Source organism: Drosophila obscura, unplaced genomic scaffold (assembly GCF_018151105.1).
Source record: "Drosophila obscura isolate BZ-5 IFL unplaced genomic scaffold, ASM1815110v1 contig_97, whole genome shotgun sequence".
Taxonomy (NCBI): domain Eukaryota; kingdom Metazoa; phylum Arthropoda; class Insecta; order Diptera; family Drosophilidae; genus Drosophila; species Drosophila obscura.
Genome location: NW_024542891.1, coordinates 1,194,794 through 1,206,049, shown reverse-complemented (window position 1 = coordinate 1,206,049; position 11,256 = coordinate 1,194,794). Strand labels below are relative to the sequence as shown.

Here is an 11,256-nt window from a genome sequence, read left to right as displayed (position 1 = left end):
ACAACAAAACACACCACAGAACTACGAGAACCTCTATCTAAAGTTATAAATTAGCATTTTTATTAAAAAGTTTGGGCTGTACGAGCTTCTAACGAGGTGTTTTTATCTAAACGCTTTGCAAGAACTTTTCCTTTATTTAAAAAATACTTATAATGCAATAATGCTGTTTACCATGTGCATAAATGATTTACATACAAATTTGTTATAAATTTTAACATTTTCAAGCGATTTTCCCACTGTACAGAGTGCTTAAAACTAATAATGTTTGCATTATGTGAAATAATATTAATAAATATAAGAAAAATAAATAAAATAAATAATGTTCATCCAAGAGAGCGTGCACTGTAGGAATTATACGAGTACGCACGATCATGGCTCTTGTTTACATTTGGATCCACTGTGGGCTATGCTGTTTTTCTTTTGTCGTTTCCGTACATGTTCGTCACCGGGGGCAGAACCAGCACCCACAAACATATGTAGGCCCGACCCACCAAAAACCCCACCTACAGAACAACAACGAAAACAACACAAAAATCCCATCGTACGTAAATGTTTTGTCTACGGATTTTAGTGCTTTACGACGGGGCACTAGCCGGGCGCAAACTTTAAACGTCAACGGCAGCCCCATCCCCCAGATACAGCCGCCCCCTGGTATATCACCCGCAATATACACATACGAGCTACATATGTATGTATGTATTGTATACCTTGATCTTGGGTGGCTTTCTTGTGCCTGATCCTGGCGCATGGGTGGCGCCAATGTCAGGGGTATTTCACTGTCAATGCCAATGTCAATAGAAGGAGGCGAAGGGCTTATTGCGGAGACAGGCTCAAGGTCGGAATAACTGTACCATGGACATGGACTTGGGGGAACGGGAAGGAACGGAACGGAACGAGAGTGTTAACGGAACGTAGCCACTTTGAGTTATCGCCAGTTACTTACTTTTTCTCTGTCCCCTATGCCAATCATCATTCATCGTTTTCCCTCCTCTCCTCTCCACCGCCCACTACATCTCGTCCTCTCCTCCTACATCTATTGATTTCGTCTCTGCTGATTATGACTGCGACGGAGACTGAGCAAAGAAAGCTGTCGCGAAGACGTGTGAAGCGGAGAGAGGAGAACAGATAGCTTAGAGGGAGGGCATCGTATCAATCAGTGCAAGGTGCCGATACAACAAGGTGCGGAATTTCTGCTCTCCACCTTTGTGTTTTGTTTTCCCGTTCATCTCTACCCACTCAACTTCTTCTATGTGACAGACATAACGCACGAGAGCAATCTCTCGATGCCTCACCTTGTGGCGAATGCATCGCCTGGCACCGGCTACACGACGACTTTGATGACAATGAAAAGTAGTGCCTGATAACGAGAAGGAGGAGAGCTGTCATAGGAATTGGATAAGCGAAGCTTCGGCTGCCGGCGCTTGTGAGCGGAAGAAAGACGGTGACGCCTCTGGGATTTGGTTTAAATGGATAAACAAATACCCTGCCTACGATCTCATTGATCATCCGAGAGTGTGTAGAAAATATTTTGTACCTTTTATACGCTCTTATAAAAATAAGCCAATCGTATGGAAAATGAATTCAATTATCGAATATATGTACATGTGTCGTTTAAAAATCTCAATGGAAAAGCTCTGAAAACGGCTGTAAACAGCTGTTTTAATTAATAGAGAATAAATTGACTTTATTTTGAGGGAATATACTATTGGTTCTGTTCTGTTCTTCCCGGTAGATTCTGATGTAAATCAAGAATAAATGTATTCCACACATTTGATATGGACACTTGTACCCTTGTGTAAAGGGTATATGAACATGTGTAAGTTTCTCTAATCTCATTGAACCGACATACATATCTCGTGGTGGCATGGCATATTTAACCCACTTGTGACGCCCCCCCTTTGACTCTTCCACAGCCTTCAAATCAGAGCGAACAAATAACTAAACGAGGTGCTAAAAGATCCCCCATTTGTAGTTGGTCATCGAGGCCTTAAATTGAAAATGCAAGCCTACGGAAAGTGCGAAATATGAATCCAGAACCAGATCGGGCAAGAGAGCGACAGATAGTTGAGATGTGGAGAGGGGAGGACTGCTGCCGGAGGCACTCCCCCCCACACACAGAAACATACGGTAGCAGCGTATTTAAATTGGGCAACTGATTCATGGGACATTGGGCATTACCCAAAATGTTGATAAGCATCGCGTTTAATTAATTACTCGACAAGTACATATGCTAGTTGGCTTTGATGTATCGACGTATCACAAGTGTCCGCCTGTAAATCCAAGTGTATTTAAATAAATTTAAAATGAATTGTAATTGATGGGATACCGCCAGATACCAGATACCAGGTAACGGGTAACAGGCAGGCCTCTCCATTGCGCCTCCTCCCCCTTGGCATTTCTTGGATGTCACCGATCGGTCACATGAATCGTTGTGTTACAAACTAGACCTCGGAAGTGATCGATTTTTGAGCTGATTTCTGCCCTAAACTGTTGACATCTCTACAAGTCAATCACATAGCAGATCGATAGATCGATCGATCGATTGAAAACGTTGATGAATTATGTGCAGGCAGGGCCACAAATATGCGCATTACAAATCCGAATATGCCAATAAATGTTGCCAGTTGGCGAGTATGTGTATTCCATTCTGTCAAAAAGAATATGTACAAATCCCAATTTGTAGTGTGTTTTAAAGCCATCGCATTCGGTGTTTCATTATTGCTTTTTGTTGGTTGATTGAACACAGATCATCGGATCAGTATCAGTATCAGTATTAGTATAAATATCGGGGCCGGGGGCTAGGTATATAGCATCTATAACATACAATTTACAAACAATTTGAATAGTATTGGCATATATGGTATTTGGATGGGACTTTAAGGCATTGGAAGACACAGAGTCTCAGCTATTTTTGCTTAGCAGATGAACAATATTGGCGATCATGCGGCAACCGTTCTTGTGGTGCAGTAGATTAAGGCACGGATCCCGGATCTTCTCCTCAAGCAGCTTGATCAATTCAGAGCGCAGGCACTGTACCATTTCGGCCGTCTCGTGATCGTGTGCCTTCAGTATTATCCAGCCGGTCTCAAGCAGAAACAGAAAGTCGCCGTCGTGTAGCTCCACCTTGAAATCGCTGCCCGCGAACAGGACAAGGGCAATGAGGGGCAGCATCGAGCAGTCGCGTATGTAAATGGCGCTGGTGCGCACCTTCTCCTGGTACACCAGGAAGGGTGACTGGAACGTGGCCACCTGCGAGTTCACCGACGATGGATGGATCTTCACATAGCCATCACCGCGCGTCTTGAATCGCAGATCATGATGTCCCTGCTCGCGTGGCACTGCCCCGCCAGCCGTCTGTACATAGACACGTTCCGGCGTCATGATCTTGACAATATTCGGATAGAGGGCGGCGCAAAGGAGCGACGTAAGCAGCCGATTATTGTCCCCATTGTGGTTCTGTTCCGCACCTAAATCGATCGAGCATACAAATAATGCAATGAATGGTTCAGGCATTCACATGAATCATTTGTGCGTTACCCGTGAGCTGTAGGATGTTGTCGCTGGCATTCTTGCGCCTGCGCGGCACATCGATGGGCACAAAGCCAATCGAGACGAGCAGCTCCAGGTACTGATACTTGAGGTCGGCTATCGTCTCCAGCGTGTTCAGTGACAGAAAGTGCTCGCTGGCATAGTTCCTGCTGGCCGCATAGTTGCCACGCCTTGCCACATCCAGCCATTTCTGTAGGGGGGAAAACAAATAGGATGATTAAAGGCCAACGATTCATCCGTTGGATGGGTGGATGGCTCACCCGATAGGCCTGCAGCACAGTGAGATGATCGCTGTTGCCCAGCGCAAACATTCGCTTGCACTTGTCCGCCTCCACCCGCTTGTTCAGCGGACTGACAAAGGGTGACTTGTTGCTCAGACAGGCGGCAATTGTCAGCACACTATCCAGGCACTGGAAGATGGCGCCATACAGCATTAGCTTGCCGATGCGTACGTCCACCGGCAGGGCGGCCAGATGGTGACCCAGCGGTGTCAGCTGATCGTCAGCATCCAGGGCGCCCACATCGCGTAGGCGTGTCAGGGCACCCAGTACACTGTCCTCGCTGGGTGCCTCGAGCGTCTCGAGCAGAACGGAGAGCGTGTTACGCGACGCGAACGTCTCGAGCGTCTTGATGCGCAGCACAATCTGCTCAAGCGGCACCCGCTGTATCTCCGGCACCGGCTGGCCCAGGATGTGCTGATGGAAGCGATGGCTCGTGTACAGGTGAATGCATACGCCGGGCATGACGCGACCGGCGCGACCCTTGCGCTGCTTGGCATTGGCGCGCGAGACCCACACCAGGTCGAGGGACTCCATGTTCCGGTTCGAGTCGAAGCATTTCTCCTTCATCAGGCCGCAGTCCACCACAAAGACGCAGTCGTCGATGGTCACCGAGGTCTCGGCTATGTTCGTGCTCAGCACGATCTTTCGCTTGCCCGCCGGCGCTCGCTTGAACACCAGCGCCTGATCCTCGCCGGACAGGGCCGAGTGCAGCGGCACCAGTACAAATTTGCCCGCCCGCGGCGAGAATAGCGAGTGATCGAGCAGGGCATCGTGCACCGTCTGGATCTCGTGCATGCCGGGCAGAAAGATTAGAATGGTGCCCGTGCGCGGCCACTCATGGGCGCCCTCCACAATGTACTTGAGCACGGATTCGATCAGTTCCGGATTGATGGTCATGGGCTCCATCAGGTAGATGCTCTTGCAGGTGGTCTTGCTGAACTCTGGTGGAGCAGGGGGGGGCAGAGAACAGGGGGCAGAGGCGCTGCAGTAAATCCGATAAGATCCAAGTCGAGCTTTACTTACCCGCATAACGACTGTAGGTCTCGGCCAGGGTTAGCTTCTCGTCCTTGATCTTTTTGCCGGGTGGCGGGCCCGCTGCCTGGACATCGGCGTATTCCAGCTCCCGCTGGAGTATATCCTGCTCAGACTTTTTCAGCTTGCGGCAGAACTTGGTGTCGTACTCCATGACAAAGTCGCTCAGATCGAGAATGTCCTCGAGGAAGAGTTGCTGCACGGGAAACGTCCGACCGGGTATGTCCAGCACGGGCGCCCCGCCAAAGTAGTTGGAGAAGAGGCTCGCATTCAGAGTGGCCGACATGAGGATGACCTTGAGATCCTTGCGCTCGCGCAGTATATTCTTGAGGATGAGCAGCAGGAAGTCGGACTCCTCGGACCGTTCGTGCACCTCATCGACAATCACATGGGAGACGCCGCCCAGCAGCGGATCGGAGGCGAGCCGCCGCAGCAGTATCCCGGTGGTGCAGAAGCTGAGGCGGGTGCTCTGCGAGACCTTGTTCTCCAGCCGGATCTGGTAGCCCACCAGCTGGCCAATGCGGTCCAGCCGCTCGGCGGCCACACGCTCCGCCACACCGATGGCCGAGAGGCGGCGCGGCTGCGTGCAGATGATCTCGACATGGGGCAGGGTCTCCTTGGGCTGCAGCTGAAGGGCGCGAAAGAACCAATTGTCGAGAATGAACTGCGGCACCTGTGTGCTCTTGCCGCAGCCCGTCTCGCCGGATATCACCACCACGGGCGAGCTCTCGATGAGGGCCAGAATACTCTCAATCTCGGCAAAGGCCGGCAGCTTTCGCCTGCCCTCGATCACCTTCTGGTAGCGCTCATCCTTCCGCCGCTCCACGAACTGCTGCAACAGCCGTCGATCCTCCCGGGCCTGTGCCTCTGTGTTTCGCTGGTAGCCTCCCTCAGAACGGGACGTCTGACCGCGGGCATAGTGCGAGGGCTTCACCGTCTGCTCGCCCACACCATTGTCGATCGCGGCGCCCGTCTCCGGCTCGTTGTAAAAGAGTGAACGCTTGGGCGAGGGAAACCGGGCCGTGTCCAGCCTGCCGGCCAGATCTTCGCTGGACTGCAACAGATCACAGATGCTGTACACACAGGGTATGCCGTCGCGGCAGATATCCCTCGCCTCGCGGTACAGGTGGCGCGCATAGCGAAGCCTCAACTCGTGCGGTATATCGTGACAGGTGGTCTTTAGGTAGATGAACGGCGCCTCGTACGGATACTGGCTGCCGGGTGGAAAGCGCACCTCCACATGGAACCACAGCTCGTTGTCGTTCTCATCCAGATTATCTGCGAATTAAAACCAAACGATTTTTAGATCTGAAGCACCGACAATCCACTCACTAACCTTTCTTTGGTGTGGAAGGAAGAACGGGCTGGGCCGGCACATGGGCAAAGCGACACTTGGGACCGTATTTACAGGTGCCATCGCGTTCGAAGTTGCGACACCGCTGCGGCGCCTTCTTCTTCTTGTCGAGGGCTGCCTGGACAGAGGCGGCTGCTGCTGCGGCGGCAGCCTCACGAGCCTTTCGAACCTCTGAGGGGCTGTGGGCCAGTAGGTGGTCGATCTTGAACTTGAGATTCCACACCCGATTGCACTCACGCTCCTCGTAGGCCCGATCGTAGATGGACTCGAGGGCTTCCTTCTCATCGGAGCGCATGTCCAGCAGCTCCTGCTCGCTGGGTGGCTCCAGGTTAAGCTTTTCCTTTTCGGGAACGCGCATATATCGCTTATAGAGCAGCAGCAGGGCCGCTTCCGTATCGTTGCTGCAGTGCTGGTAGGCCTCGAGGCAGTGGGCGGCATGGAAGCCGTAGCACTCCAGCTTGAGCAGGGCATAGCGGCGAAGGCGATCCTCGTCGCTGCCATCGCCTCTGGTGGAGCTGACCCCCTGGACACTCTGCACCATCAGTGTGCCACGGTCCTGCCAGTAGGCATGCTTGACACCGTGGCCGCCTCTCCCGCGGTCCTTGTACTTACTGATATCCTCCAGCTTAAAGTCCGGCCCGTGTATGGTCCGCAAGGTGTCCATGGTCATCTGCTTGGACTCATCGCTCAGCCGTACGACATGCAGCTCTGTTTTGCGTGATTTGTTGTCCGCCACCGACCTGGGAGTAGCAACAGGCACGTTGCTTTACAGAAATGAAGAGAACGCGCTAATGATTTTATCCACGTAAATGGTCGGGTCGCCTGGCTGGAAGCACTTACGTGGTGCGGACGTCGCTGGGTGGCCGCATGAAGCAGAAGTCTTCCATGTGCTGCCTTGAGGAATCGTCCATGGTCGCTCTCAAGTCTCAAATCAAATAATATTAAAATTTCACAACTAAATATCTAAAATCCAGCAGGCGGCCGCTAAAAAGGCAATTTCACAAAAACGTGAAACTATCTGGCAGCCCCATCAGCTGTGTTTTCTTCAGGCCTTGCGCCGCGTTGCCACTTCTTAGGGCAGCCGGTGTAGGTGCAAATTTTCGCATATAAACGAAACTACGCGCCCCCGTCCTTGTCTTTACATATGTATGTACAGACTTTAGCTGTCGGGGAAATGTTATGGAAATGGGTTTTATTAGTTTAAGAAAATGGTTAATTGTATGAAAGTTTCAGAATGAATTCCGTACTAATCTAATTGGAGGGATGGCCGTCATTGCGATGGTTTAAATCCACTTTAACTTCGTTAGCAAGTTCGCTGAAATGGAGGAAAACAAATATGCAATATTAACAAATATGCAATATTAACAAATATGTATGAAATATGTATGTGTATGCTTACAAGGCTTCGAGTGCGACCAGTTCGAGTATACTGATTTGCTCCAGCACGGCCTTATGATTCGCATCCTGCTCCTTGCGCTTGGAGCGTAGTATGTCGGTCGATTCCGCAGACTTTCTTTTCATTTCACTCAGTTTCATAGAATCCTCTTTAATGAGCTTCTTTAGATCTTCATAGCTCTGAAAAAACAAACACATATGTACTCCGGGATGAAATGCATGGGTGCAGAATGATCTCATGACATACCATCGATGTGAACTCATCATAGGCCACATTACCGCCCTGTCCCTCGGTGACCTGTATGGCCTTTTGGCAATGATCAGCATAGGCCAGGCCCAATCGTTGCTTTACTTTCACCAGATCGCTCAGTTGACTGCTCAGAATATTCTCCTTCGCAGTCAGTTCCTCCAAATTGGGCATCAGCTGTATCGAATTCTCCCCAACGATCGGAAGGCTCATCCTGCACATGGTTTCAGCCTTCTGATCAATTATCCGCTTCTGTTTTTCTTCCAGCTCATTAAGTTCGGTTTCCAAAGATGTATTCTCGGCGTGCTGTAAATCATACAGCATACAGATTGTGAAATGATGGCCTGCCGCTTACCGTTTGGCGCAGCAACTCTTCCAAATACGCCTGGATCATTGAAACGGGATCGCACACCGCTTCTTTCGCTTCTTGCTGGTTGCCATCAAAGGCGCACGCATTATCATCACTGTTCATTATTATTTGTGTGTTCTCGAGGAGCAAACAAGTGAATATTGACAAACAAAAACGCGCGGTCTAAACTTCGGTTGTTTTCCTTATCCAAAATGGCCGCCGATGTGGAGCTGGGGCAGCATCGATATTTGTGATGAAACATCGAAGTTTACGATGTTTTTTTTTTAACAAAGAAACAGTACGCCAATAGGCGTCAAATGAAGACTGGTAGACAAAGATAATTTCTGTTTGATTTTGGTTGGTTCGTAAAAACGCACAGCCGTTCAGGTCTAGCCAAATTGTACCTTCAATGTACAATTCTGAAGATGCGCTGCTACCAGTTACAATAAAAGAGCCAAACGAAACATACATTTCTCTCGCTTACACTCACTTGCTTCTCCCATACGCTTTATATCTCGTCTCACCAAACAAACAGTCAGTTCAAGTCAAGTCTAGTGGAATGCGGACATAAGCAACATTAGAGCCAACTAAATATATGGATTGAATTGTTTATACCAATAAGAGTTTATTGAACATAAACAGGTTTCTCATACCTGTATACAGGGATATGTTTTACTATAAGTTTTAAGGATTATATGATAGAAAAGTTTAGTACCGACTAATGGTTGGGATCTTTGATTTCCTGCATGCTTGACAGATCATATCCAGCAGGCAAATTGGTTTCTTGCTCCCAGCCAACAACGGTGACTCCTAAGTACGATGGGTGCGATGGGTGCGGAAGTGGAGACTCATACTGTACCGGCTTGTCAATATTGGGAGATTCCCCATCCATCTGTCGAAAATAATGGGGACAGTTGGACAAGATTATGGAGAAACCAATCAAATTTAGAGTCTTACTGTTGGTACATGCAAAACGTAATGCCAACCGCCTTGGTGCTGATTATTTGCAGTTTCCTTCGGCTGCTCGCCACCCAACTGACCTAAGTCAGTCATGTTGTTGCCCGAATTCTGTGGCTCATATTCAATTTGACGGTTGATGGGCATACGTTTTGTCAAAGTCCCTGTGGATAGATCCATACTGAGTGCCTCATTCGTTCTGGACAGTTTTGACAGTTTTCGGATGATATCCACAAGCGGCGAAAGCCCAGACATACTCTTCTGCACGTCCTCGTCCTCGTGCTCTTCAACCAAACTGACGTTGCGTTCCGATTCAGCTTGCCCAGAAATCTGCCGAGACGTTCCAATTACATATTTATGTACATGTATTGACTGTTTCGCATATGTTTGATCCACTTACAAACTCCTTCTCTGAATTCTCCAGGGGAGTCAGCCTCTCACTGTCGTTCTTGCGTCCAAAAAAATCCATGTCGACTTCAAACGCGACTCAAAGAAAAATAACCCTTCTATTCAGCCGATTTCGTGATATTTCGAGCGGTTGTTCTCTGCGGTTCTGCGGCGCCACACGAGAAAGTCAGGTGTTTTGCTTCGAATAGGATCCTGCTCGTGCGAACGGTACGGTCCTCTCGTCTGAGAATGCTGCTGTCATTTCCTCAGATTCTGCTTTGCCTTGCCATTCGCCATATATATTCGTGTGTGGTGTGTTTATATGTATGCATTCCATTTCAACCATTTTAACCTCAGATGAGAGGTACGTACATACATACATACATATGTACATATACAGTGGCTCCCTGGCATAATCGGACAAACGTTGTTCAATACAAATGTACAAAGAAATGCACTAGAATTAATGTCTTTGTTATAATTATTGTATGTACATATGTATATGTATGTTGTCTATCTCTCGGCAGAGGACACGAAGGCAGTCGCCTCGCTTCCCGCTTTTGACACATTTTCTATCAGGCTCTGTTCCACTCTTTCGTTTGCTGCTATGTACATTTGTGCGTTTCTGTGTATGTTTGTTTGTACATATGTATGTATGTCTAAAAGCCGTTGGATGGCATGAGACAAGACTGATGCTTGCCATTTTCTATTTTCCTTTGCTCAAACCCTGGAAAAGAATGGATCAACATTGGTACCCCGCACAACCACGTATTGCGGCAAGGATCTCTCTCCCACTCCAAACAATGGCCTGATACTGATTTAAAAGCGGAAGCATAGCACAAACATTTTTCTATTTGATATATAATCCGATTCGGCTGATTCCGACAAACTATGTACACAGTACATATGATTTATATTTCTTTTGATGGGAAGACAACTGTCGAATCGTTGAGATGCTTGAAATCTGAGAGAATAGTTTACATAGAAACACCCTGTATGTTCAGACAGTACATATGTATGTATTATATACATATGTACATACAGATATAGTATATGCACATATGTATATATGTACAAATGTATACTCTTTGTGTTACAAAGCTCTGCCAAAGTAAATATGTATATCCTCTGCAAGGGTGTTGTGGCGCAGTTTTTCTTTCTGTCTATTGATGAACGGGATAAAATGGTTGAAACAGGCGCAAAAGTGGAATGCATACATATAAACACACACACAAATATAAATGGCGAATGGCAAGGCAGAGCAGAAACTGAGGAAATGACAGCAGCATTCTCTACCGCTCACACAGCACTGAGATCCTATTTGAAGCAAAACACCTATTGTCTCCCTCTTACACACACTGAACCTGACATTCTCGTGTGGCGCAGCAAAACAGCACCGCTCGAAAATTACGAAATAGGATAGAAGGATTATTTTTCTTTGAGTCGCGTTTGAAGTCGAAATGGATTTTTTTGGACGCAAGAACGACAGCGAGGGAAGACTCCCTTGGAGAATTCAGAGAAGGTAATTAGACAAAATCTATGCGAAACTGTTAATACATGTGCATAAATATGTAACTGGAACGTCTCGGCAGATTTCAGAGAGAGTCTCAGAGATTGGACTGGTCTGCCGCCAAATTGAATACAATGCGCAGAAGAATCTCGCTGACACTGGGCGCTGGGTGCTTGCGCAGGGGAATCAGTCACC

The 11,256-nt window shown here is 48.2% G+C and overlaps 3 protein-coding genes across 4 annotated transcripts; all 3 read right to left on the bottom strand.

Annotated features, from left to right (window-relative positions):
* Window positions 1–2,683: 2,683 nt before the first annotated feature.
* On the bottom strand, window positions 2,684–7,274 carry LOC111081019 (putative ATP-dependent RNA helicase DHX57). Of its 2 annotated transcripts, none has more exons than XM_041596226.1 (6): window positions 7,057–7,274; window positions 6,199–6,956; window positions 4,854–6,140; window positions 3,810–4,771; window positions 3,538–3,739; window positions 2,684–3,467 (listed from the first exon to the last, which is right to left on the bottom strand). In XM_041596226.1, the coding sequence occupies exons 1-6, from the start codon at window positions 7,125–7,127 to the stop codon at window positions 2,902–2,904; spliced, it is 3,846 nt and encodes a 1,281-aa protein (XP_041452160.1). In that variant the 5' UTR covers window positions 7,128–7,274; the 3' UTR covers window positions 2,684–2,901. The 2 variants fall into 2 exon arrangements, with proteins under 2 accessions (XP_041452160.1, XP_041452159.1); XM_041596225.1 differs by having other exon boundaries at window positions 6,199–6,980; window positions 7,057–7,267.
* Window positions 7,275–7,403: 129 nt separating this feature from the next.
* LOC121405499 lies at window positions 7,404–8,485 on the bottom strand. The gene is made up of 4 exons (XM_041596240.1): window positions 8,214–8,485; window positions 7,859–8,164; window positions 7,616–7,791; window positions 7,404–7,531 (listed from the first exon to the last, which is right to left on the bottom strand). Exons 1-4 carry the CDS (start codon window positions 8,328–8,330, stop codon window positions 7,468–7,470), a joined length of 663 nt encoding a protein of 220 aa, XP_041452174.1. The 5' UTR covers window positions 8,331–8,485; the 3' UTR covers window positions 7,404–7,467.
* A 440-nt stretch (window positions 8,486–8,925) lies between these two features.
* LOC121405481 lies at window positions 8,926–9,758 on the bottom strand. Its single transcript, XM_041596183.1, has 3 exons — window positions 9,565–9,758; window positions 9,165–9,494; window positions 8,926–9,099 (listed from the first exon to the last, which is right to left on the bottom strand). The coding sequence occupies exons 1-3, from the start codon at window positions 9,631–9,633 to the stop codon at window positions 8,926–8,928; spliced, it is 573 nt and encodes a 190-aa protein (XP_041452117.1). The 5' UTR covers window positions 9,634–9,758.
* Window positions 9,759–11,256: the final 1,498 nt, after the last annotated feature.

Excerpts from the sequence above, each read along its gene's own strand:
- LOC111081019 (XM_041596225.1), bottom strand. The coding sequence starts at position 7,127 with ATGGACGATTCCTCAAGGCAGCACATGGAAGACTTCTGCTTCATGCGG. Across the intron at positions 6,981-7,056 it reads CCCAGCGACGTCCGCACCAC|CAACGTGCCTGTTGCTACTC; the intron begins GTAAGTGCTTCC and ends ATTTCTGTAAAG. Across the intron at positions 6,141-6,198 it reads TCCTTCCACACCAAAGAAAG|ATAATCTGGATGAGAACGAC; the intron begins GTTAGTGAGTGG and ends TTTAATTCGCAG.
- LOC121405499 (XM_041596240.1), bottom strand. The coding sequence starts at position 8,330 with ATGAACAGTGATGATAATGCGTGCGCCTTTGATGGCAACCAGCAAGAA. Across the intron at positions 8,165-8,213 it reads AAGAGTTGCTGCGCCAAACG|CACGCCGAGAATACATCTTT; the intron begins GTAAGCGGCAGG and ends TATGATTTACAG. Across the intron at positions 7,792-7,858 it reads ATGATGAGTTCACATCGATG|AGCTATGAAGATCTAAAGAA; the intron begins GTATGTCATGAG and ends TTGTTTTTTCAG.
- LOC121405481 (XM_041596183.1), bottom strand. The coding sequence starts at position 9,633 with ATGGATTTTTTTGGACGCAAGAACGACAGTGAGAGGCTGACTCCCCTG. Across the intron at positions 9,495-9,564 it reads AGAATTCAGAGAAGGAGTTT|ATTTCTGGGCAAGCTGAATC; the intron begins GTAAGTGGATCA and ends ACGTCTCGGCAG. Across the intron at positions 9,100-9,164 it reads ACGTTTTGCATGTACCAACA|ATGGATGGGGAATCTCCCAA; the intron begins GTAAGACTCTAA and ends TATTTTCGACAG.